The sequence below is a fragment of the Prionailurus viverrinus genome, chromosome B3 (genome assembly GCF_022837055.1).
Source record: "Prionailurus viverrinus isolate Anna chromosome B3, UM_Priviv_1.0, whole genome shotgun sequence".
Taxonomy (NCBI): Eukaryota; Metazoa; Chordata; class Mammalia; order Carnivora; family Felidae; genus Prionailurus; species Prionailurus viverrinus.
The window spans coordinates 105197856-105223608 of record NC_062566.1 but is presented as its reverse complement, the minus strand read 5'-3'; the positions used below and the strand labels follow the sequence as shown (position 1 = coordinate 105223608).

The 25753-nt window shown below is 37.9% G+C and overlaps 1 protein-coding gene across 1 annotated transcript in view; it reads left to right on the top strand.

The window, feature by feature from the left end:
* The first annotated feature begins 4174 nt into the window (after positions 1-4174).
* KCNH5 (potassium voltage-gated channel subfamily H member 5) overlaps positions 4175-25753 on the top strand; it is a 61133-nt gene continuing 39554 nt past the window's right edge. The window contains exons 1-3 of the mRNA XM_047863055.1: positions 4175-4182; positions 13641-13747; positions 18029-18157. Coding sequence (XP_047719011.1) covers positions 13645-13747; positions 18029-18157 — 232 coding nt within the window. The 5' untranslated portion in view covers positions 4175-4182; positions 13641-13644. The remainder of the gene's footprint in view (positions 4183-13640; positions 13748-18028; positions 18158-25753) is intronic.

Genomic DNA, 25753 nt, shown 5'->3' with positions numbered 1-25753 from the left:
TCTCTCTCTCAAGTAAATAAATAAACTTTAAAAAAATGTGATATGTCCTATGTACCATCTCATTTTGTTTTGGCTAAAATTTCAAAACACATTCTTATGATACTTGAGGATTACCAGGAATTTCAAATCTAGTCCATTTCATTGTCTAATAATTGCATTTCCAAGCCTTTGGGCTATTTTGCTATTTATTGAAGGACACAAAACGTACTGCATATTTAAAGGTGACTGTAGGTTTTGGGGGAATGGCATTTAGTAGCATCTGATCTTATCTCATGACCCCCAGGAAGCCCTGACGTTGGTTGAAGGCATCAAAACATACTATCATAAGTAGGGTAGAAATCACTTTAGCATTTTACCTTTGATTAACCTGAGATTTTTAAAAATCCCTCTGTTCTTGTTTGTTTTCATTTTTATTTTTTAAGCGCTTATTTATTTTGAGTCGGGGGAGGGGGCGAGGAAAGGGACAGAGAAGGAGAGTGAGAATCCCAAGGGGGCTCTGCACTGTCAGCACAGAGCTTAATGTGGGGCTCAGACTTCCCAACCATGAGATCATGACCTGAGCTGAAATCAAGAGTCAGATGCTTAAGCGACGGAGCCACCCAGGCGCCCCAGAGCTGTGCTGTTTTTAGAGAGGTGAGAAGAGCAATCATACAGGTACGGAGGATTGGAGTAGATAGATACTTTCAAATACATTTTTTTTTTTCTGGAAGGCTCATTAATAATCCATTACCCAAGCCATCAAATTAGACAATGAAACAATTAAGAGGCACTTTATTGGATGTACTTCACAAGGAGTTTCATTAGCACAGGGTCCTTTCAGCCAGCCAGAGCACAGTACGCATGAGGGATGCCACTCGGTGTGGTGACATTTGGCTGAGGGCTCTGATTCACACGGTGGCACTGAGGGAAAGTGTTGGAGAGCAGAGGTGCCTCAGGGATGTCACACTCCAAAGGTTAGATGTCCAGTGCCACCCCTAGTTTCCATTAGTTACACACCATGGATCTACCATTATGACTCTATCTAAATCTTCTTAAACTCCTATAAATTAATGGGTTGTGAAACCTTTTGGTTATGATTCACTGTATAAAGTAACTCCTTGATTTATTTTGAAATTACCTCTTTCAGATTTTGAAAGCTGTGTTATTTGTTTCTAAAATTTCCTCCTTACTCCCTCTCTCTCAGGCTTCTTTTTGATTCTTTGACTATTTGAGCTCATTCTCCCATTAACTTTTGTGATAATTTTATTCTTGTGGCTGATTCTGAGCTAGAGACCACATTTACCCACTGCATTAAGTCAATCTGTGTGGTTTCTGTGATGAAGCTATCCTAGGTTGTGAATTACAGCCTATAAATAATATTATCCTTTTTGTGGTGACTGAATATGGCATTTTAGTCCAGGAACATCGTTGACCATTAGCAGATTAAGATAGATTGGCAGAACTCATGAATAGGTTATATATTTTTTTGTTTGTGAGGTTCCTGTCTCTCCTGGAAATCTGTCAACACTTACAGCCATTCTTGCTGGTAGGTATCATAATAAGGCTTGTTGTGAGCTTTTGCTGGTAGAATAAAGGACCCAAGAATAAGTAAATCCTGCTGTAAAGCAAACCTACCTGACCTTAGAAATTTGCTAGGGCAGGAAAGACATGAAAGGTATATTGCTGAATGCTCAGGCCTGCTGGATATAGCCTAGGCCAGACCTCAGGAAAACTTCTCCCTATCCTAAGACCAAATTTTATCACCGGTTTATCGTGTGGCAAGAAAAGTGGCAAGATTATTCAGGAGCAGGTCCTGAATGGATTTATATTTCACCCTCATTGGCTCACAAAAAAAGAAGACACACAAAATGATGTATGTATCCCTTTAAGATACAGTGACCCTGCCCATTAGCAAGCATGGCCTAACCCCTGTTCTAGAATTATAGAGGAGCTAGAGAGTAGTGGGGTTGGGGCTAGGGCTGGAGGAGCTTTCTTCTAACCCCACCCATAGGGAGCATTTCCAGTAATAATTCAGGCAGTGTATAGCACATTATAATTTGCAACTGCATGTGCATTATCCTTTTAAAGCCCTCACCCTCTGAGGTATATGAACATTATCATCATTTTACTGATGAGGAAACTGAGAGTCCAAGCAATTATATGATTTGCCCATGAATTATGCAGTTTGTAAATGGTGCAGTGGTCTTCTGTTATATCATGATCACTCAATATTATAACGGAGACAGATAGCATCTGTGCATCTAATTTTCTTTTCTTTTCAATAAGATAACAGTGCACTTGTAGTAGTCATGTATAATTACTGTAAGGGAAGCTTGGCATTCTGTGTGAGAGAGCAGCTTGAAGTTCTGAAATGTTTCTCTGTATTCCCATTATATATTCCTGGAGGATATATGCAAGAAATGTGTAAAATTATGATATAGGTATATAGTTTCAAAAGCCTGAGGATTACCATTTCTGAATCTTGGTTTCCTTCAGATTCCATTAACCATTCAAAGACTTCATTGAGCTTTAGTCATCCAGAGTCAGGCTGCTGGAAACCTTGCTAAAGACACTCAACATTTACGTGTAAAATAGCCAAGCAAATAAACAAATGTGCCATATTCCTGTAGACTTTGTGGAAGCACTGATTTAGTCAGTTTGGGCAACTTCAGATGGAAATATGTCCTTTCACTGGAAGAATGGATAATACATTTCAGACATTCCTTATAGTTTGTTTTGAAATATTTTTTATTAGTTAATTGCTGAATTTTACCACTTCAAATATGTGTTCTGTCACTGGAAATATGTGGTTTAATAAACATAAAATGAAAAATGTGAGTGAAACAATATAACAAAATAGAAGACTAACTTTAAGAAAGTATTCAGAATGTAATAATCTAGGATTTTTTTTCTTCAAGTGCCTTTATTATGACAGGCAATTTTACCGCTAAAAGGGCTAAATGAGTGAAGAATACATTATAGAGTTTTCTGACTTTATTTAGAAAGTTGTGGAGCACCTGGGTGGCTCAGTCGGTTAAGCGTCCAACTTCAGCTCAGGTCATGATCTCGCGGTCTGTGGGTTCGAGCCCCATGTCAGGCTCTGTGCTGACAGCTCAGAGCCTGGAGCCTGTTTCAGATCCTGTGTCTCCCTCTTTCTCTGACCCTCCCTGTTCATGGTCTCTCTCTCTCTCTGTCTCAAAAATAAATGTTAAAAAGTTGCTTGTTTTCATCTTTAGAATTTTCACTGAATCTGACTTGTGCTGTATTTGTTATTAAGTGGTATTATCACATCAATTTCCAAGAATTTTGGAATTTTGAGTTGTCACTTATTTTTAAATCCTATTAGAGTTGATTTTTCAAAATTTTTATCTTAATTGCTTGTTATATTATAGACATGTTCTTTTTTAAATGTTTTTCTGTTGGCCAATTGCGGATATTGTGTTTTATTTTATTGAACCATAGAGCTCTGACATTTACTAACAAGAGTTAAATGGTTTTTTCTTTCTTTATAAGACCATAAACATTTAGTTACCTTAATTATCTTAACTTTTTTTCTGTTTTTTAAATGTTTTCTTTCATTCTTTTTTTTAAATGTTTATCTATTTATTTTGCATGTGCGTGTGCATAAGTGGGGGAGGGGCAGAAAGAAGGGGAGAGATTCCCAAGCAGGATCCCCAAGCCTGATGTAGGGCTTGATCTCATGACTGTGAGATCATGATATGAACCAAAGTCAGGAGTCAGACACTTAACTGACTGATCCACTCAGGCAACCCAATGTTTGTTTTTTTTTTTTTTTTCTCTCTATTAAGGAGTTTTTAGATTAAAAATCACAGTCAATTAAAAAAAAACCTGGTTGATTTAAAAAGTTCACCCTATAAAAAATATTAACAGTATTAAACTAGTGTCTTAATTTCTGGAGGGGAAGGAGGGTGCCTTTGTGCTCTTTAATTCTAGTTTCACAGTAATGCCTTCAAGAGATTTTCACAAAATTCTCATGAGGCAGAGTTTAGTCTTTGGTGGAAGCAATGGCTTTTCAATGCTGTCTTACAGGTAGGCTCTGAGAGCTTTCTATGTGAGTCTGACACCGAGATTATGGAGTTAGAATCTGCCATTTTATTCTGAGATTCTCTTGCTTAACTTACTATTATGATGACAATGAAAATTCTTTTTTGAAAATGCAGAATGCAGACTGGGCAGTCTTTGGTAAACCTCATCCATTTCCTTTCATTTCTTAGTTTCTAGAATTCTAGTTGCCTAGGTTAGTATTATCATAAGATGTGCCATCACTCTGTAATTTCTGGTTCTGATTCGGCATTCCTATAGGATCTTCTAGTTTTTCTGGATCTTGCTATCCAACTATGCTTTTCATGTTATAAATTTTCTAGATTGATACATTCAGGGCCAGATTTCCCATGAAGATCATGAATCTTAACCTTCAGGGGCCCTCACTTGAGTGGAAGTCTTTCAAAGCTCTGTACCTAATTTTGTTTTATAATTTTATGTTATTTTTTCTTTAAAGAGGGTCCCTAAAATTGTATAAGCTTTAGTCTCTATCACACTTGGATCAGCCTCTGGCCAATATGCTAAGTCATTGAAACTAGATGAAAAACAATAACAAAGATATACATGGACCTTCAAAAAACTTATTCAAGGTATCTGGAAGTGCCACATATTCTCTCCTGGTGGACTAAATGATCTGGACAACTATGCTAACTAGTAGGACTGTGTATCTAGAACCAGATGCACAGCTAAAGATTGTGAAAGCATCAGAGTAGAGTTTTAGAGGCTTGTAGTCCTTGACTGAGTTCTATTTTGTAGATTTTCAGACGTTTGGTGAAATTCACTTAGAAAAGTGGATAATTTCAAACATTAGGAAATTTTTGTGGCATGTAAAATCTCACTTTTTAATTTATGTTTGTATGTTCCCCATAACCATGGCAACAGTGTGTGTCTCCTTCAATTTCTCACCATTATTTTCCTCCCATGAGCCATACCTGCACCTATCTTTAAATTTTAACGTTTATTCATATTTTGATAGACAGAGCATGAGTGGGGGTGGAGCAGAGAGAGAGGGAGACACAGAATCTAAAGCGATCTCCAGGCTCTGAACTGACAGCACAGAACCCGATGCAGGGTTCAAACTCCGTAAGATCATGACTTGAGCCAAAGTTGAACACTTAACTGACTGAGCCCCCAGGGGCCCCCATACCTGCACCTATCTTTTTTTTTTTAATTAAATATAATTTATTGTCAAATTGGTTTCCATACAAAACCCAGTGCTCATCCCAACAGGTGCCCTCCTGAATGCACATCACCCACTTTCCCCTCTCCCCCACCTCCCATCAACCCTCAGTTTGTTCTCAGTATTTAAGAGTCTCTTATGGTTTGCCTCCCTCCCTCTCTGTAACTTTTTTCCCCCTTCCCCTCCCCCCTGGTCTTCTGTTAAGTTTCTCAGGATCCACATATGAGTAAAAACATATGGTATCTGTCTTTCTCTGCCTGACTTATTTCACTTAGCATAATACCTTCCAGTTCCATCCATGTTGCTACAAATGACCAGATTTCATTCTTTCTCATTGCCAAGTAGTATTCCATTGTATATACAAACCACATCTTTATCCATTTGTTAGTTGGTGGACATTTAGGCTCTTTCCATAATTTGGCTATTGTTGAAAGTGCTGCTATAAACATTGGGGTACATGTGCCCCTATGCATCAGCACTCCTGTATCCCTTGGGTAAATTCCTAGCAGTGCTATTGCTGGGTCATAGGGTAGATCTATTTTTAGTGTTTTGAGGAACCTCTACACTTCTCCAGAGTGGCTTTACCAGTTTGCATTCCCACCAACATTGCAAGAGGGTTCCTGTTTCTCCACATCCTTGCCAGCATCTATGGTCTCCTGATTTGTTCATTTTATCCACTCTGACCAGCATGAGGTGGTATCTCAGTGTGGTTTTGATTTGGATTTCCCCGATGAGGAGTGATGTTGAGCATCTTTTCATGTGTCTGTTGACCATCTGGATGTTTTCTTTAGAAAAGTGTCTATTCATGTCTTCTGCCCATTTCTTCACTGGATTATTTGTTTTTTGGGTGTGGAGTTTGGTGAGTTCTTTATAGATTTTGGATACTAACCCTTTGTCTGTTATGTCATTTGCAAATATCTTTTCCCATTCCATCAGTTGCCTATTAGTTTTGTTGATTGTTTCCTTTGCAGTGCAAAAGGTTTTTATCTTGATGAGGTCCCAACAGTTCATTTTTGCTTTTAATTCCCTTGCCTTTGGAGATGTGTTGAGTAAGAAATTGCTGTGCTGAGGTCAAAGGGTTTTTTTCCTGCTTTCTCCTCTAGGGTTTTGATGGTTTCCTGTCTCACATTCAGGTCCTTCATCCATTTAGAGTTTTATTTTTGTGTATGGTGTAAGAAAGTGGTCTAGTTTAATTCTTCTGCATGTTGCCGTCCAGTTCTCTGAGCACCATTTGTTAAAGAGACTGTCTTTTTTCCATTGGATATTCTTTCCTGCTTTGTCAAAGATTAGTTGGCCATACATTTGTGGGTCCAATTCTGGGTTCTCTATTCTATTCCATTGGTCTATGTGTCTGTTTTTGTGCCAATACCATACTGTCTTGATGATTATAGCTTTGTAGTAGAGGCTAAAGTCTGGGATTGTGATGCCTCCCACTTTGGTTTTCTTCTTCAATATTACTTTGGCTATTCGGGGTCTTTTTGTGGTTCCATAAAAATTTTAGGATTGTTTGTTCTAGCTTTGAGAAGAATGCTGGTGCAATTTTGATTGGGATTGCATTGAATGTGTAGATTGCTTTGGGTAGTATTGACATTTTAACAATATTTATTCTTCCAATCCATGAGCATGGAATGTTTTTCCATTTCTTTGTTTCTTCTTCAGTTTCCTTCATAAGCTTTCTATAGTTTTCAGCATACAGATCTTTTACATCTTTGGTTAGGTTTATGCCTAGGTATTTTATGATTCTTGGTGCAATTGTGAATAGGATCAGTTTCTTTATTTCTCTTTCTGTTGCTTCATTATTGGTATATAAAAATGCAACTAATTTCTGTACATTAATTTTGTATCCTGAGACTTTGCTGAAGTCATGTAACAGTTCTAGCATACTTTTGGTGGAGTCTGTCAGGTTTTCCATGTAGAGTATCATGTCGTCTGTGAAAAGTGAAAGTTTGACTTCATCTTTGCCAATTTTAATGCCTTTAATTTCATTTTGTTGTTTGCTGATGCTAGGACTTCCAACACTATGTTAAACAACAGCAGTGAAAGTGGACATTCCTGTTGTGTTCCTGATCTCAAGGGGAAAGCTCTCAGTTTCTCCCCATTGAGAATGATATTAGCTGTGGGCTTTTCATAAATGGCTTTTATGATGTTTAAGTATGTTCCATCTATCCCAACTTTCTTGAAGGTTTTTATTAAGAAAGGATGCTGTATTTTGTCAAATGTTTTTTCTGCATCTATTGACAGGATCATATGGTTCTTATCTTTTCTTTTATTAATGTGATGTATCACATTGATTGATTTGTGAATATTGAATCCACCCTGCAGCGCAGGAATGAATCCCACTTGATCATGGTGAATAATTCTTTTTATATGCTGATGAATTTGATTTGCTAGTATCGTGTTGAGAATTTTTACATCCATATTCATCAGGGACATTGGCCTGTAGTTTTCTTTTTTTGCTGGGTCTCTGTCCGGTTTGGGTATCAAAGTAATGCTGGCTCCATAGAATGTGTCTGGAAGGTTTCCTTCCCTTTCTATTTTTTGGAACAGCTTGAGAAAGATAGATATTAACTCTGTTTTAAATGTCTGGTAAAATTCCCCAGGGAAGCCATCTGGTCCTGGACTCTTATTTTTAATAACTGATTCAATTTCTTCACTAGTTATGGGTCTGTTCAAATTTTCTATTTCTTACTGTTTGAGTTTTGGTAGTGTGTGGGTGTTTAGGAATTTGTCCATTTCTTCCAGGTTGTCCAGTTTGTTGGCATATAATTTTTCATAGTATTCTCTGATAATTGCCTGTATTTCTGAGGGATTGGTTGTAATAATTCCATTTTTATTCGTGATTTTATCTATTTAGGTCCTCTCTCTTTCCTTTTTGAGAATCCTGGTTAGTGGTTTATCAATTTTGTTTATTTTTTCAAAAAACCAATTCTTGGTTTCATTTATCTGTTTTACTGGTGTTTTTTTTTTTTTTTGGATTCTATATTGTTTATTTCTGCTCTATTCTTTATTATTTCTCTTCTGCTGCTGGGTTTGGGGTATCTTTGCTGTTCTGTTTCTAGTTCCTTTAGGTGTGCTGTTAGATTTTATATTTGGGATTTTTCTTGTTTCTTGAGATAGGCCTGGATTGCAATGTATTTTCCTCTTAGGACATCCCAAAGGGTTTGCTGCATCCCAAAGGGTTTAGGTTGTTGTATGTTCATTTTCATTTGTTTCCATACATTTTTAAATTTCTTCTCTAATTGTCTGGTTGACCCATTCATTCTTTAGTAGGATGTTCTTTAACCTCCATGCTTTTGGAAGTTTTCCAGACTTTTTCCTGTGGTTGATTTCAAGTTTCATAGCATTGTGATCTGAAAGTGTGCATGGTATGATCTCAATTCTTTTATATTTATTGAGGGCTGTTTTGTGACCCTGTATGTGGCCTATCTTGGAGAATGTTCCATGTGTATTTGAGAAGAAGGTATACTCTCTTGCTTTGGGATGCATAATTCTAAATATATCTGTCAAGTCCATCTGGTCCAATGTATTGTTCAGGGCCATTGTTTCTTTACTGATTCTTTCTAGATGATCTATCCAGTTGTTGTAAGTGGAGTATTAAAGTGCCCTGCAATTACCACATTCTTATCAGTAACATTGCTTATGTTTGTGATTGTTTTATATATTTGAGTGCTTTCAAATTCAATGCATAGACATTTATAATTGTTAGCTCTCCTGATGGATAGACCCTGTAATTATTATATAATTCCCTTTTTTATCTCTTGTTACAGCCTTTAATTTAAAGCCTAATTTGTCTGATATAAGTATGGCTACTCTAGCTTTCCTTTTACTTGCAGTAACATGATAGGTAGTTCTCCATCTCCTCACTTTCAATCTGAAGGTGTCCTCAGGTCTAAAATGAGTCTCTTGTAGACAGCAAATAGATGAATCTTGTTTGTTTTTTGTTTTTGTTTTTGTTTTTGTTTTTCCATTCTGATAACCTATGTCTTTTGGTTGGAGCATTTAGTCCATTTACACTCAGTGTTATTGTCCAAAGATATGGGTTTAGAGTCATTGTGTTATCTGTAGGTTTCATGCTTGTAGTGATGTCTCTGATACTTTGTGGTCCTTGCAACATTTCACTCACAGAGTCCCCCTTAGGATCTCTTGTAGGGTTGGTTTAGTGGTGATTAATTCCTTCAGTTTTTGTTTGTTTGGGAAAACCTTTATCTCTCCTTCTATTCTGAATGACAGACTTGCTGGATAAAGGATTCTTGGCTGCATATTTTTTCTGCTAATCATATTGAAGATTTCCTGCCATTCCTTTCTGGCCTGCCAAGTTCCAGTAGATAGGTCTGCTACTATCCTTATGTTTCTACCTTTGTATTAGTTAAGGCCCATTTATCCCTAGCTTCTTTCAGAATTCCTCTTTATCCTTGTATTTTGCCAGTTTCACTATGATATGTTGTGCAGAAGATCAATTCAAATTATGTCTGAAAGGGGTTCTCTGTGCCTCTTGGATTTCAATGCCTTTTTACCTCCCCAGATCGGGGAAGTTCTCAGCTATGATTTGTTCAACTACACCTTCAGCCCCTTTCTCTCTCTCTTCTTCTGGAATTCCTATGATATGGATACTGTTCCGTTTGCATCACTTAGTTCTCTAATTTTCCCCTTCTAATCCTGGATTTTTGTATCTCTCTTTTTCTCAGCTTCCTCTTTTTCCATAATTTTATCCTTTAATTTACCTTCACCCCTCTGCCTCTTCAATTCATGCTGTGGCCCCTCCATTTTATTTTGCACCTCATTTATAGCATTTTTTTAGCTCCTCATGACTATTTCTTAGTCCCTTGATCTCTGTAGCAATAGATTTTCCGCTGTCCTCTATGCTTTTTTCAAGCCCAGCGATTAATTTTATGACTATTATTCTAAATTCTTGTTCCGTTATATTGCTTAAATCTGTTTTGATCAATTCTTTAGCTGTCACTTCTTCCTGGAATTTCTTTTGAGGAGAATTCTTCCGTTTCGTCATTTTGGTTAGTTTTCTGTCCCTTAAGAGTTTTAAAAGTTTGTTGTGTGCTCTGCACCTGCGAGCACTGCTATATTAAAGGAGGGTCATACACCGTCCAGGGCCTGGCCCTTCAGGAGGTGTTTTTTGGAGAGTGTTACTTGCTCGCTGTTGTTGTGACTTTGGTTATTTTATTTCCCTACTCGTAGTGATGTTTTGGACCCTCCACCAGATGTGCTTTGATTTGTTCCTTGGAATAGCCCTGTAAAAGAAAACAGATAGACAAACAGGAAACAAAAGCATGCAAACACACAAACATAAAACAAATAAAAACAAAAAACGCAAAAAACTAAAAACAATCAAAAGCAAAAAACCAGAAACACCGGCCACAAGTAAAGGACAGGGTGGAAGTGGTGCTGATGGACAAACACATACAAAGAGAGAAATGGCTGGGGGGGGGGGGGGGGGGGGGGAGGAAAAATAAACATTGACCAGGCAGAGAGACTAAAAGGCTTAATCCTGAGAGAGAGAAAGGAAAATGAGGAAGGAGGCGGGGAAAAAGAAATGAAGATAGAGTTATCCAGACAGAGAAACCATATGGCTTCATTATTCCAGAGAGAGAAAGGAAAGTAAAGAAGGAGGTGTAGAGCATGTATCAAGAGAATGGATGAAATATGTCTGTTTAGACAAACCAATAACCAGAGTAACCAGCGTAGAGGAGGGAAGAGATAAGGAGGAGAAATGGGGGGAGGGTAGACTATATCTGTATATCCAGAGTTGACCTAGAATTAATCCAGGCAATGCTGCAGCGCTCCTCTAGAGGAGCTGTCCGTCTGGTTAAACAGGGTCTGTCTGGCTCCAGTGGATACGCAGTTACCCAGCGCTGAGGGGCGTGGTTTGGTGTAGGCTGGTCCCGCCTCCACGGTGGGCCCCTGCAGACCCATCCCTGAGGCCCCTCCCTGGTGGTGGCGGTGGAGGGAAAATGGCGGTGGTCCCCCATTCTCTTCTCAGCAGACCCGCTGGACTCCACTTGAGTCGTCCTCACTGTGCCGCGGGTACAGACGGCGCGGTCCTTCTCGCTCTGCCAACTCCCCTGACCCTGCGCTTGGCTAGGATTCAAAGACCGGCTCCGCGCACTCTGGTGCTGGGGAAACGCCTCTCAGCGCGGCGGAAGTGTGGCCCTGGCTCGCTTTGTTTGTGCCACCGCGCTTCAGGGAGGACCGCCTCTCCTCCGCAGACTGTGCCACCGACCCCTCGGGTGTGGCGGATGGAGGCCGGCTTTGTCTTTTCCCCACAGCACTCCAGGAAGGGGGTTGCTCTTTCCTGCTGCCGACTGCGCCCTGGGGGCCACTGAGCCTGGGGGTGGCAGACGGGGCAGGCTTTGTCCTACGGCGCCACCCTCCAGGGAGGGGACCGCTTTCTTCTAGGGCAGACAGTGCCCCTGATCTACCACCAGCCCAGGGCTGGCTCCCCTCCTCCCCAGGTGCGTGAACAGGGAGCCGGCCCCAGTCTGAAGAAATCCCTGCAGTTAGAGATGGCTTCCCTCTCGGTCCCAGTCCGAGGTTTTTCTCTTGTCCAGATACAGTTCTGAACTTCCCTAGCCGCTCTTTCTCTTCGTCTCTGCAGAAGGGGACTCTCCCCCCCAACCCCCCCTCCCCTCCAGCCCCCCTTCCCCCCCTCCCCCCCTTCGTGCCTACTCGGCCCGTTTTATCTCCCCCCGTTAGCAATCGCCTACCTATGGTCTCTCAAGTTGTGCTGGCTTTTTCCTGGTAGATTCAGTCTCTTTTCCTTCCAGACTCTTGGGGTTCAAAGTCCTTTGGCTTCAGGACGTCTTTGTTTTAGTGCCGCGGGAAGTATGGATCCCCCTACTTCTCGGCCATGTTGGCCCCCTCCTACCTGCACCTGTCTTAACTGATGGGAAGAATTGATGAGAAGACTCGTGCATTATATTGTAACACGGAGTCTTCACGTTTCCTTGTTGTGTGGGAGGATAAAAAAGACCATGCAAGTTGAAACTGTGTGATACGATCTTAACACCCGGGGGAAAAATTTGTGATTATTCTGTGACTTTAACAACATCTGTCAAAACATTAAAAACTCTCTTACTGTTGATCATAAATGGAGGGAAATGCAAGTAATAGTAAAACTAATACTTAGCACACTGATTTAGAATGTAAGAAACACTGAGAATTAAAGTGTTTCATTTCTTTGTAAAAAACGATCACAAGTCACTTGAAGAATACTTGCCTTCTCGTAATATAGCATGACATGAAGAGAGCTTTTTTTCTCTCTCTTAGTAAAGGCTCATGCTCCTTTGTAAGTCTGTATCAGCCTCGACTATTTTATCCTTGTACTCTCACTGTTGTGCACTCTCTCCTAGACCTCTTTTAATGTGAATTTTTTTTTTTACTGGCATCACTTCCTCTGGGAAGCTTTGATCCTTTGTGTCACAACCACTGTCCTGACTTATGTTGACAAGTTCGCCCTCCCTCAATTCCTCTGTTTGCATATCTAGAGTCTCTCTCCATTTTTTTTAAAGTTTATTTATTTTGAGAGAGAGAGAGCGAGCATCAGTTGGGGAGGGGCAGAGAGAGGAGGAGAGAGAGAATCCCAAGCAGGCTCCATGCTGTTAGTGCAGGGCCTAATTGCAGGGCTTGATGTCACGAGCTGTGAGATCATGACCTGAGCTGAAATCAAGAGTCAGATACTTAACTGACTGAGCCACCCAGGTGCCCTAGAATCTCTCAAGTGACAGCAGTGTCAACATTCCCGCAGCTACGTTTCATCTATACCTTCATGTGTGTTCAATTTGAATGTCACTTCCAGCATTATCATTTGCTGGCCAATCTTTGATAGCTAATTCCTGCTTTTGATGATCCATGTTTGTAAAATGTCATGTGGGCTCATTGCTGAGAACCAAGGAGGCAACACAACTACATGCTTTGTGGGCACGAACTTAATAACAGATGCACCATGACCAATATTGAGGGGCTTGGAAAGAAGTAATGGGATTGGTTACTGATTATGATGTGTATCTTTCATTTACCAGTCATTTGTAGGCTGGGGAGCTAGCAGAAAAGTTTATATTTTATGCAGATGTTTACAGTTATTATACTATGATAACTGAAATTTGAACCATGCTGTTGAATTTATTTAACTCAACTGTAGTGACTGAAATTTGTGCCTATAGGAACTATGTAAATTGATAACTCTCTCTCTGTACGTTTGAAATAACTTCTAAACCTAGCTGTTAGCAAGAAGTTTAACAGTCATGATTAAAACATCGTTTCAATAATTTATTTCCTCTTTTGAGAGCAACATTTTATTTTGTAACTAAATGTGAATATTTAACCCAAAAAGACAGCTATGTAATTTTATGTAGCATTTGAAAAGCAAAACAAAAACAAACAAAAAACTGAAATGAATTGTTTTTTCCAGTTTTATGTATGGAGAATTGACTGACAAGAAGACCATTGAGAAAGTGAGGCAGACTTTTGACAACTACGAGTCAAATTGCTTTGAAGTTCTTCTGTACAAGAAAAACAGTATGTATCTAAATTATCAATAAGATGTGTCAACTCTGATGAACGATATGTTTTGGTTAGTGGTAATTGAGCTGTAGTGTAGGGAGAATATAAAACTTTGTTTCTTTTCTTGGCAAAGGCAGGGGGTGCTGATAAAATTAGCAAAACTAATAAATGATTCTACCTATGAAAAGCAACCTTTTGAGGAATAACAGAAAAATACGGTGCATTAACGTGATTTTGTGTGTGTGTGTGTCAGATGGCAAAATGTTTTATAATATTTATGGTAAAGATCCTGTAGTTATATGACAGCAACTAAAGATGACAGACAAATTCATTCATTTCTTCTTATGGTTAAAGGAAAAGGTGATTAGTATCACAGTATGTGTGATTACTTTTCTACATGTTCATCAATGACGTGTGATATCTCTTTGAGGTCAGTCTTTACCAATATGGCCTTTTGCTAGACTCTGACTCTTTTGTGTGGAAGGCTTACAAAAGTATTCATTACTTTCAGAATAGGCCATTCCCAGCTGGTAAATTTGCGTTGGTTATGGTGAGGTCTTCTCTGGGACAGAATTTGTGACTGAGAAATTGTGCATTGTATAATAAATTATATTATAAACATGAGACCCCATGATCTGGACTCTTTCAGAGTTTGAGTGAAAAGCCAGCCAAACAACAACCAACTAGTATACTTCACAACCAAGTTTTCTTTTTTTCTTTTTCTTTTCTTTTCTTTTCTTTTCTTTTCTTTTCTTTTCTTTTCTTTCTTTCTTTCTTTCTTTCTTTCTTTCTTTCTTTCTTTCTTTCTTTCTTTCATGTTTATTCATTTTTGAGAGAGAAAGAGAGTGAGCAGAGAGAAGTAGAGAGAGCAGGAGACACAGAATCCAAAGCTGGCTCCAGGCTCTGAGCTGTCAGCACAGAGCCCAACATGGGCCTTCAACTCACAAACTGCGAAATCATGACCTGAGTTGGAGTCAGATGCTTAACTGACTGAGCCACCCAGGCGCCCCACCAACTTTCCTTTCTAATTTGTTTTCTTTGAGTAGTCTGGTTACTTTTATTTCTTTTTCCCAAATTGATCTTTTTTTTTTTTTTTAAGTGAATAGTCACTTCATACAATGCTTCAATTTATTTAGTGTTAATGATAAATGATAGCAAAGCCAATTGTTACCTTAGTGGAAACTGATGGTCACTAAATCCTTCCCCAGTTTGGGAAGCATTTTAGCTTCAACAGGAAACGCTTGCTCCATGTTCAGAGTGGGTTGGAGTGTTTGCAGCATAGTTCATTCTCTCTATCTTACCTCAAACATTTATTCACTATAAGTTATTTAGAATTGAACTTAGTTTTCTCTTTTTATTAATGGGTCATCAAAGGGATAACAACAACCACGGGCATTGCTTTAAGATTAGTGTACTTGGTAATGGGAATGTTGGTTTTTAATGGTTTTACCTATGGAATGTGTTATCATTTTATCTTTCATTTTAGAATCAAGGCCAGAGAGGTATTTCTCTTTAGTCATAGCCAAATGTCTGTTGGCTTGTCACCTAGAAAACAATCCATTCTGAATGATCTGCTCTGTCATCTACCAGAGAAAAGTCAAGCTCGAGGTGTTTTCTGGGTCTTTTTCACCGGGTCCATATCTGTGTTGATAATTTGTAGTAGACCCATATGCCCCCTGCAATCATTTTCATATAGGGTTGTTTTCCTTTGAATGACTTAGATATATGCCCCAAGTTTAGCAAGTAACTCAAGGGTACTCCATATTACTAAAATCATTTCACTCTGACACTAAGAAGAGTAAACAACTCTTTGCCTGATTTTAAAGCATGAACGCCAAGTTCATAGTTTCTGAGTTTCTCAAAAATACGTTTGTGGAGATTCTGTTTTCCTTACATCCTTTAAATCATGTTAGAAACAACTTGAATTTTACATTCCCAAACGTTTCCTTCCAAGGTAGTATTTTGCTTTCTTTTAATGGTTTGAAATTCTTTGATCTTCATTGAGTTTTTTTTCTTTAATATGAAGGATAGATATCATTTATATATTTGAATAGAGTTCTCTTACACTTAAAGCAACTTTTAAAAAATCTTGCAAATTGTTACCTGAAGGATTGTGACCATCAACTGAAAAAAGTATGTTTTTGTAATTTTAAAAATGTTAGATAGCAAAATTCACATGTCTGTGGATAAATGTTTTGGGAATGCCTGAATGCCAAGTCTTCCCAATACTTCCATTAAGTAATTAGGTTAAACAGCATTTTGCAAATGAGGGGATTGAGGTATCTGATTTAACATGTGTCATCACTGACATTTCAGTTTGTAGGCTCTATTTTTAAACCCCATTGCTCTGATCAGCAGGCTGCTTCTACTGTTGAGGAGAAAACAGTAGCTCTGGGATGATGATTTAAAGGGGTCTGTCTGCACCAAGGCAGACCTGTGATAGCCTGGGCTACTCCAGATAATCAGTGCCAAGGCACTGCCGTGAGTTTCCGTCTACAACTGTCCTCTCTGTCTAACCCTCTTAGACTTCCTGCTCCCTTGAACCCCAAAACCAGAATATGGATATTTCACCAGCCACTCAGCAAACCTTCTGTCTACTTGAGCAGTCTGACCCTGTAGCTCAACTTGAAAAAAAAAAATCTGCCTTCATATCTGAAAGCAATTTTAAAAACAGCCCTGACTCAATGCTAAAATTTGAAGAGTTGCTGTTTTTATAGGAAGATGGGAAATGTAACATCATCTCTTTATGTTCAAATTTTTAACAGACCTTGGAAAATGACTTATTTTTAATGCCCTTTTCTCTCTGTTTATAACCCTGCTGTCTCAAGTTGACTGTGTTGGAACAGCCATAGGCCATGTATCTGTGAGCATGTGTGTCTGGTGATTTGTAAAACTGCGTACATCACTCACAGTTGTTGGGTACACAGTGCAGAATAAGAAGCAGAAAATAAAGAACAAGCCTGTCTGGGAGATGGTGTGATGGCTTTTGAGATCCCTGTGTCAGCGGTGATCATTTCGGAAAGGGCCATGTTTTTCAATAGGCCCCAGGTTGCAAAGGACCCGAACTGAATATTCCATAAAAATTTCCTCTCTCTAATTCTCTGATTTCTTGAACCTGGTAGTTAAGCCATCTCTTCTTGTCTAGATGACAAATTCCCCTTTGCGGTGACATTATTATGTGACTTTTTTTGGCCAAAGGTATGAAGGTTTTTCCTATTTGGTTTTCATTGCAAGCCACTAATAGGCTATCAACTCTCACGTAGAGACTATTAATAGCTGCATATTTCACTCCCCAAATCCCAAAGCTAACAAAAGCCTCTATGTCTTTAAGATAGGAAATTTGGAGAGGCTTTACTGCACGATGGCTTGGAAAGAATATGATGCAAACTGTGTCTTTGATTTTGATGGAACATTCCTTCAGTGTTTTATCGCTTAATGGATAATTACTCCTTTGAAGGCATTTCTTGTGTCTTCAAATATTTATTATTTGAACTAATGCCAGTTCCTGGTTTGTCCAAATCCTAAGCCTTAAGTGCTCTGAAACTCTTTGCTTTGTGGAGGTTGCAGGAGCCACTGTTTAAAGAACATAGCGGCAGAGTCAAGCCTCATTCTTTGAGTGAAGGAGATAGGAAGCAGTGGCTCATAAAGACACCTGAAGAATCTCAAGGGTTGGGGACACTTTTTTTTTTTTAAGATTGCCTTACAAGCTTCAGGTAGAGCTCTGTGTACAACAGGCATCAAGTATTTCTGACATCCTCTTTCTCTGATGTAGGGGTGCTGTCAAAGGCATAGAGCCATTGTATAACTCTGACTGATGAGAGAAGCTTGAGATAGGAATAGTGTTTCAAATGTTCCTCCGAGAGGACTGCTTATCAGAGCATCAGGGATTGCTGTTGAAGTCAATTGGAAACACTTCTCAAAGTGACAAGGAGAAGCATGGAGGAGTGGTCATGCATGGGGAAACTATGAAAAGGAATTTGGTGAGCGAAGCAGGGGTGTAGGGACCCAGACCTCAAGGGAATGCTGGTGTTACTTAAGTGGTGAGACTGCCATTGGGCTCCTGCATTGTGAAATGACACCCTCTGCTCTCCTTTCAAATTCTGGTATTTTGGGTTGAAAAATGTTTATTAATATTTGAGCAACGGGTAGTTGCTTGATTTGGAAAGCAATGAAAATATTGTTGTTTTGGTGCTGGTTCCTGGCATAGCAGTTGGCAGCTGAAGGCAGAGGGAAGGCAGGAGACCAAACCACTGCTGTGGATCTGTCACACTCTATTGTCCTTTCTCTCTCTTACAGGAACCCCTGTTTGGTTTTATATGCAAATTGCACCAATAAGAAATGAACATGAAAAGGTGGTATTGTTCCTATGTACTTTCAAGGATATTACATTGTTCAAACAGCCAATAGAGGATGATTCAACAAAAGGTAATTTCCAAAGGGATGGCCACACTTAAGAATTAGGCTGTCAATTATTTATATTGTTATTATTATTATTGTTTAGAAAAATACATTGGTTGAACTGGAAAACACAATTTTACTATTAGTACTTCTTTTCTTTACATTCATGCCAGCAATTATCCAAAATCAGTTTTATCCAGTCATATCATTTGAATGGAAATAGCACGGCTATCCAAAGTTGAAATGAGAATTGGTTAACTTGAATTATAATAAGAGGAATTTAGATAAGCTATAAGGAAGAAATTTCACAGGTCATTATTAATTTAGAATCAATATAATGGGAGTTTCAACAACTTCTACCAGGATGAGCTTTAGAAACACAAAATTTAACAACCTGTGAGATGGTTTAGGTGAAGTCCTTTTACAGCACAGTTGATCGGTTGATTGAATTTGGTTGAACTAATAAGTGATTGATTAGCTGATTTTTTTCAGGTTACTTTTCACCCTTTACCCATTCAGCTGTTGCAGATAGTCTTGGGTAGATGCTGTTAGCTTATGTGAAGAATAATTTTGTTATCAAGTGAGTGGCTGGCAAAATACAAACATCCTGACTATAGTCATACTGACTATAATATTCAGGGAGACGGCTATAGAAAGCAGTAGTCAGTGGTGTGCATGTATCCCCTTTTCTAGGTAATATATTCTCATTTTATTCCCTCCAATTATGTTTAAATTAAAAACTGGTGTCATATAAATGAAGAATTTCAAATACTCTTAGAAGATTTTATGAAATGTTATTTTTAATAATCCCTCCAGAGACTAAAAATGAGATCTTCCTCTTTGTATTTGGCAAACATTGTCTTCCTTTTCTTACCTCTTAAAAAAAAAAACTGGTACAGAAATTTAATCTTTCCATCCGTAACCCTAATTATAGAAAAATTTTGTAGTTTTATTCCTTGCATATGGATTCACATATATTATGTTATACCTGGTCGGTTTCTGGTTAGTATCAAATTGCAAGAGGAAAATTTTACAATGTGCAAACCATTTAAAGTATAACATAGGACAATTTATTTGCAAATGTTTCTGAAAATGTGTATATTAAATCATCTCCTGGACTATTGAATATTCACTTTTGGACTCATACTACCTATTCCTTTACTTTTACTCAGAGACTCAGTGTCTAAGAGGTTTAGGATAAATTTAAACATTATTTTTAAAAATAGAATAGTCTTCTAATAGTATTTAGGTTTAATGCTTATTTGTTTTAAAATTCGAAGGTGCTCCATCCAATAGCAATAGAATATGTGTTCTCAAGCTTACATGGAACATTCACTGGATAGATCACATTCTGGCCATAAAACACACCCTGACAAATTTAAAAGAATAGAAAGCTTAAAAAAGGCAGTTTCTTAGACCACAATGGAATTAAGCCAGAAATCCATAACAGAGAGAGCTAAGAAATCTCCAAATATTTGGAAATTAATACATTTGTAAATAGCCCATGGGTCAAAGAAGAAGGCTTAAAGTAAGCTAGAAAAATATTTTGACTAAATGAAAATGAAAATACAACTTATCAAATTTATGGGATGCAGCAAAAGTAGTGGTTAGAAGGAAATGTATGTGACATTAAATGCATATATTAGAAAAGAAGAAAGACGTAAAATTAATAACCTAAGCTTCCACCTTGGGGAGACAAAAAAGAGCAATTTAAACCAAAGCAAACTTAAGACAAGAAATAAGGAACCTTGGAGCAGAAATCAATGAAGTAGAAAATAGGAAAACAGAGGAAATCACCACAACTCAAAGCTGGTTCTTTGAAAAGATCATCAAAGTTAATAAACCTCTAGCCAGGCTAAGTGAGAACAAAGGGAGAAGATGCAGGTGACCAGTATCAGAAATTAAAGAAGGGCCATCACAACTCATCCGAAGGACATTAAAGCATTACAAAAGAATACTTTGATCAACTCTGTAGCCACTGAATTGATACTTTAGGGGAAATGGACCTCGTCTTTGAAAAACAAACTGCCAGAACTCACACCGGGAGAAACAGCTAACCTAAATCATTCTATATCTATTAAATAAATTTAATCAATAGTTAATAAACTGACAAAACAAAGCATGTTTTTGTTTTTTATTTTTTGTTTTTGGCAAATCTACAGTCTTTTCTAGAAAATGGAAGCAGAGAGAGCTCCCCTAACTCATTCTGTGAGGCCAGCACTACCCTCATACCAGAGCCAGAAAAAGACACTGCGAGAACAGAACATTACAGACCAATATTTCTCATGAATATAGATATAAAAACCCTCAATAAAAGTTGAACCCACATGACAACCAAATGGGATCTATTCCACATATGCAAAGCTGGTTCGACATGAAAAAAAATCAATCCCTGTAATCTTCGCTTCAACAGGCTGAAAAAGAAAGATTATACCATCATATCATTCAACATAGAACAAACATGACAAAACCCAGCACCCATTCATGGTAAAAACTCTTAGTAAAGTAGGAATAGAGAGGAACTTCCTCAACTTAATAAGGAACATTTATGAAAAACCTATAGCCAACAGCTGACTATATCTTAAAATAATATGTTTTAAAATAAGAGATAAATAATTGGTATACGATTTGTGACCTAACATATTCTTCAGATGAATTTCTCTTGCCTTCGCACTGAATGACGATAATACAGAGTAAGAAGCCTTCATGTCACAGTCTTTTCCCTTAAATAATATTTATATTTATATTTATATTTATATTTATATTTATATTTATGTTTATGTTTATGTTTATGTTTATATTCAATGAATATTATTTTCTCTCACTTTTTAAAAGTGATTTCATGACACAGCTGAAGTTAGGGAGAATATGGTACATTTGCAGTTTTGGCCTGCTGAACGTTGATGGTGTCAGTATATTTAGCCTATTTATAGAAACTGAAAGTTGACAGCATTCAAAGTGAGATTGGAAAAGGTGCTAATATTGAGAGTTGACTTTTCTCAAATTAATGCCCTTCCATTTATCTGCCTACACCTCCATCTCTGTATCCTTACATCAGAATCACAGAGTTCCTCCTGTGGCAGAATCTCTTAACTGCATCACGCATTCTTATAAAAAAAATGGTATTTGAATAAATGCCAAACGACTTAGACCTTTTGATTTTGAACTATGTGCTGGATAGATATGTAAATTAGAATTTAGAGGGGAAATCAGACCTCACTGTGAAAAGCATTAGGGAAGAGTATCTCTTTCCAGGGCCTGAATTTGTAGAGGAAGAGCTTGTTTTAAACAGACTTTTATTTTGAGACTCTTCCACACCTGTCAAATACATAACAGATTATTGAACAAGTAATGCACAATGTAACCATGAAGGCTGTATATGAGCTACTTTCCATTATTCGTATGAGCTGTAAAATTAATATGAAAAATTCAATAGAAATAAAATATTTATGCCATTAAGTAATTATCCTGCTATCTCTATGAAGGTAGAAGCATAGGAAAGTATGTTTGGAAATCTTGGCGGAAAAATATGTCTCTCAAATTCTTAAGTTGAGTAAAAGGGTAAAAGGGAGTGTGGAACTTTTAAGAAAGTGCAGATAAGATTTCGTGATAACACCGTAATATCAAAATGATTTGGGTGTAGAGCATTAAACTGGGAGACGGTAGATTTACTTTAATTCGGGCTTGGGCACCAGAAATACTTAACACGAGACTTTTCAGGACTCTTCTAGGAAATTTTGTTCCCCTTGTTTATCTATTTTACCAATTTTCCCCCCTAACCAAAAATGTTGATTAAGCACACAGAATGGTGCAGGCCATTCTGCACCTGTGTCCTGAAGGTACATAGTTCCTTCCCTCATATGATAATGGGGGAGGGGAAGACAAACAAGTAAATATAGATTGGAAATTTTCTTCTTATTGCCCTTATTTTCTCAGTAATATAAAAAACATGGTTCTCACCTGAGAGTAAGCATGGTGAAGGAGATGAAGTATTGAAGGTTTGGGGAGAGAGGAGTAGGCATGAAATGGTGATCTAAGAGGGTGGAAAAGTGAGTGGGCAACGGGAATTCAGCAGGTTTGCTGAACATGAAGGTCTGCTTGGGGCTAGTGATCATGAATTCACAAGCATCTATGAGCATGATTATATATTTTACTCCACCTATGTTTAGTCGAAGGTGTATAGATGCAGAAGTAATGAAGAGTTGGATGTAACCAGAGTTGGGATTTGATAAGGTGAGTAAGATGAAAAGAATCAGAGAGAAGGATCAGGGAGTTGTGGCTGTTGCAAGGGAGGACATGGAGGGTGTTTGCAAAATTCTGAGGAAGCACTTAGATAGTAGAGTTCTACCTAGGACATAGGAAATAGTGTTTTAAGATGCAGAATAGACAAGTGAGTCCATACATTAACAGGCCAGAATGTGACTTTTAATCCCAGAGCAAGGGCATTTTACCTTCTTAATGTGAAATGTCGAAAGTCCTTTGAAGATTTGCCAAGGTTGGAATTAACATTAATCTCCTTCTACATGATTTGGTATTTTTACCAAGAAACCCAGACACATAGTTGAAAGACTTGAGTAAACTAATTCTGAATAAATACAATTGTTTCTAAATTGTATCTGGGATAGTAACTATAATGTGATAGCAATTTACGTGCACCTCTTCCTCATAATGAATCTCACGATACCAAAACTTCAATCTAGGTTGATTTTTGCCTTTAAAATGAATGGCACTTACTGATGTCAATGATACCTTTGACGTACATCATGATGGATGGTAGTAAAAATCATTGAAGGGAAGGAAACCTGTTTTGATGGAGTAGTTACTATATGTCAGGAACTTTATATTCTTTATTGCTCTTACCTATAATTCTGAAAATTAGTATTGCTATCTCTGCTTTACTGTTGAAGATCCTGACATGCAAAGTGTGACTGATTTTCAATCCCATATTCTCTCTATTGCATCATGCTGTCTCATCCTTTCTAGTGGAAACTTACTATTGCATTTTTGTCACCTTAATCCCCTGCTCTCCTTTTTTCCTGCAACAATTGAGAACACTCTGATTCTGACAGTATTGTACTGTATTAAAGCAATGAAACTTACTGATAATAATCAAGGGGGCAAAGCATTTTTGTTATCTTTTGTTCCTGGTACTGAGGTCTTGGAACTGTTGCTCAGCTAATCAGTCAATGGTACCTGATTCATCATTTGTAATAATGCAAAGGGGAAAAATTACAGCCAAGAAATCCATTCTGTTGATTATCCATATGTGTTCTAAAAGAGATGACCAAAATCTCTGCCCATTTAGCTGTGCGGTATTTTCAAACAGATTCCAAAACTGCCAAGACACTCACAGTGTGAAATATCCTGTGCCAAATAGTTATGGCATCTTCATGCCAATAATTGAGACAAAAAATTCCTATAGAATGAAACTAACAGCAAAAATAGCAACCTTCCCCTTGTGGGAAGCCAATGGTTTTCTTTAGAGAGGAAACAACAGATGAAATATGAGTAATTATACCATGTAGTCTCTTTGGCCAAGTATATAATTGTTTACCTAAGCTTTTTTCTTATAGATTAGAATCTTGTGTTGCAGTCTAGTAAGATTGATTTAACTGCCTCTGTGACTTCCTCTTATTTTTAAGATTAGGCAGTCCATGACAAAGAGGTTAATTGCAACCCAATAGAGCTAAACTAATGTTTTATTAAGAAGGAGTTGGCATCCTGAGCTTTTAGGAGAACAAATGTTCTCATAATTCCATGAACAACTCATAGAACAAGTTTTAGGCTCTTCATATTCAGCTGTCTGTTCACATTACCCCATATCGACCACATCTAAGTAACATCAGCGAACTGTGCTGAATAATCAGTTATACCAGTTAGGTCTCTGTAAAGGTGAGACCAGTAAATGTATCGCTGGAAAAAGTTAGAACTGCTGATGTGCCTTTTTTCTGACCTAGACAGTATGGCTGCTCAATTTTTTCAAAGTTTGACTGTATAGTGGGGGTTGGTGACAGAGCAAATGAACTAATTTAGTTAATAACATAGGCAATTCCAGATGTGTCCAAGGGCACAAAAGGATAGGCATAGGAAATTCGCTGTTGTGTTGTTAGTGATAGAGACAAATCTAGAAACCACTTAAATGCCCATAAATAGAACATATGCATGGTCACAAAAGAGCAAATACCTACTTCTCTGAGATGATAAAGAGGCAGGCAAGATTCAGTGCCATGTGGGTGGGTCTAGAGATGGAGGGGACAGAAAGGAAATTGAAGGCTATCATGTTTCTTATGGCCTCTGCTTATTCAATAACATTTGACGAGGTAATTGGTTGAGAGTGAGGAGAGAGGAGTAGTATAAGGGTTTTGAGAAAAATGCTAATTGTTTAGAACTGAGAATTATAAGAAAGCCCTAACCCTAGCCATGGCTGTAGGAAATGAGAGAACGCATGCCATTTAATGATTTGTATTCTTCCATGTATCAATGAATTTATTCTTTCAGTATCTCTTTTAATTTTTTTCAAAATATTTTCTGGATAAACCTTATTACATTCTGGGAATAAAAATTGGCTTCTTTGTTAATCCATTCCTTAGATGTACTAAGTGTGTAACATTACTTGTCTTAGAAATATGAAGCTTCAATTAGTATAACATTGCCTTGGAAGTTTCTAGAAATATTCAATGCAATTATAATATCAAGTTGAAGTAAGAAAGAAAATGATCACCTGAAATATTGTAATGTATCTATTGCCAACATGTCATCTGAAGACACCCTTGCCACTTTTACTGAACAAAGCAAAACCAAACCCAACCCCTGATAATAAAACAAAATGGGACTTATTTTAAATTTGATTTTTAAATTACAAATAAGTCAATTAATTAATTAATGGCCTGTTTTATGCCAGGCCCTTATCAAGTGCTTGAATATGGAGAGATGAACAGTAGTTCAGTGGGAGTGACTAACATGTTAATCAACAACTGCCATTAGTGTTGCAAGTGCCATGTGAGGTATTTATCCTATGATGTGCAAGCACAGAGGAGGATACCTCTCTTATGAGTGGATCTAAGAAGGTTCCAGAAGGAGATAATGCTTTAACTGAGTCTAGAGGTTCCAGTCAGTGTTAGCCAGACATAAGGGGATGGGGGGAAGCATTTCAGGCAGGCAGAATGATTATAATGCTTGAAAACCTGGACACAATGAATATCATGGGGTGTACAGAGAATTCCTAGGAGATTTAATTTTAGTTTTGAATTTATTCTTCTTTTAATTTGCTGTTAATTTTGGTAGAGTTGTTATACAGAGCATGTATAAAGAAGTAGAAGGAGATGAATGCAGAGCAGATCTTTGGGGCCGGAAACTAAATGACCTATATACCAAGAAAATGCAATGTTATCCTGAAGGCCTCCGGGGATCTTAAAGAGTTTGAAATAGGGAAAGGGGAAGCACTTTGGCAGCAATGTAGAGTTGCTTGGGAGTATATGGTCAGAGAGCAGATAGAGAGTATCGTCTTCAAGATACTGCCAACCTAACTCAGGTGGAAGATTGTCTGACATATAGGGATGGAAAGACGAGATTCAACTTGAGTGAATTTATTAATGTTATAGTCTATAAGTCTTAAAAGTGATT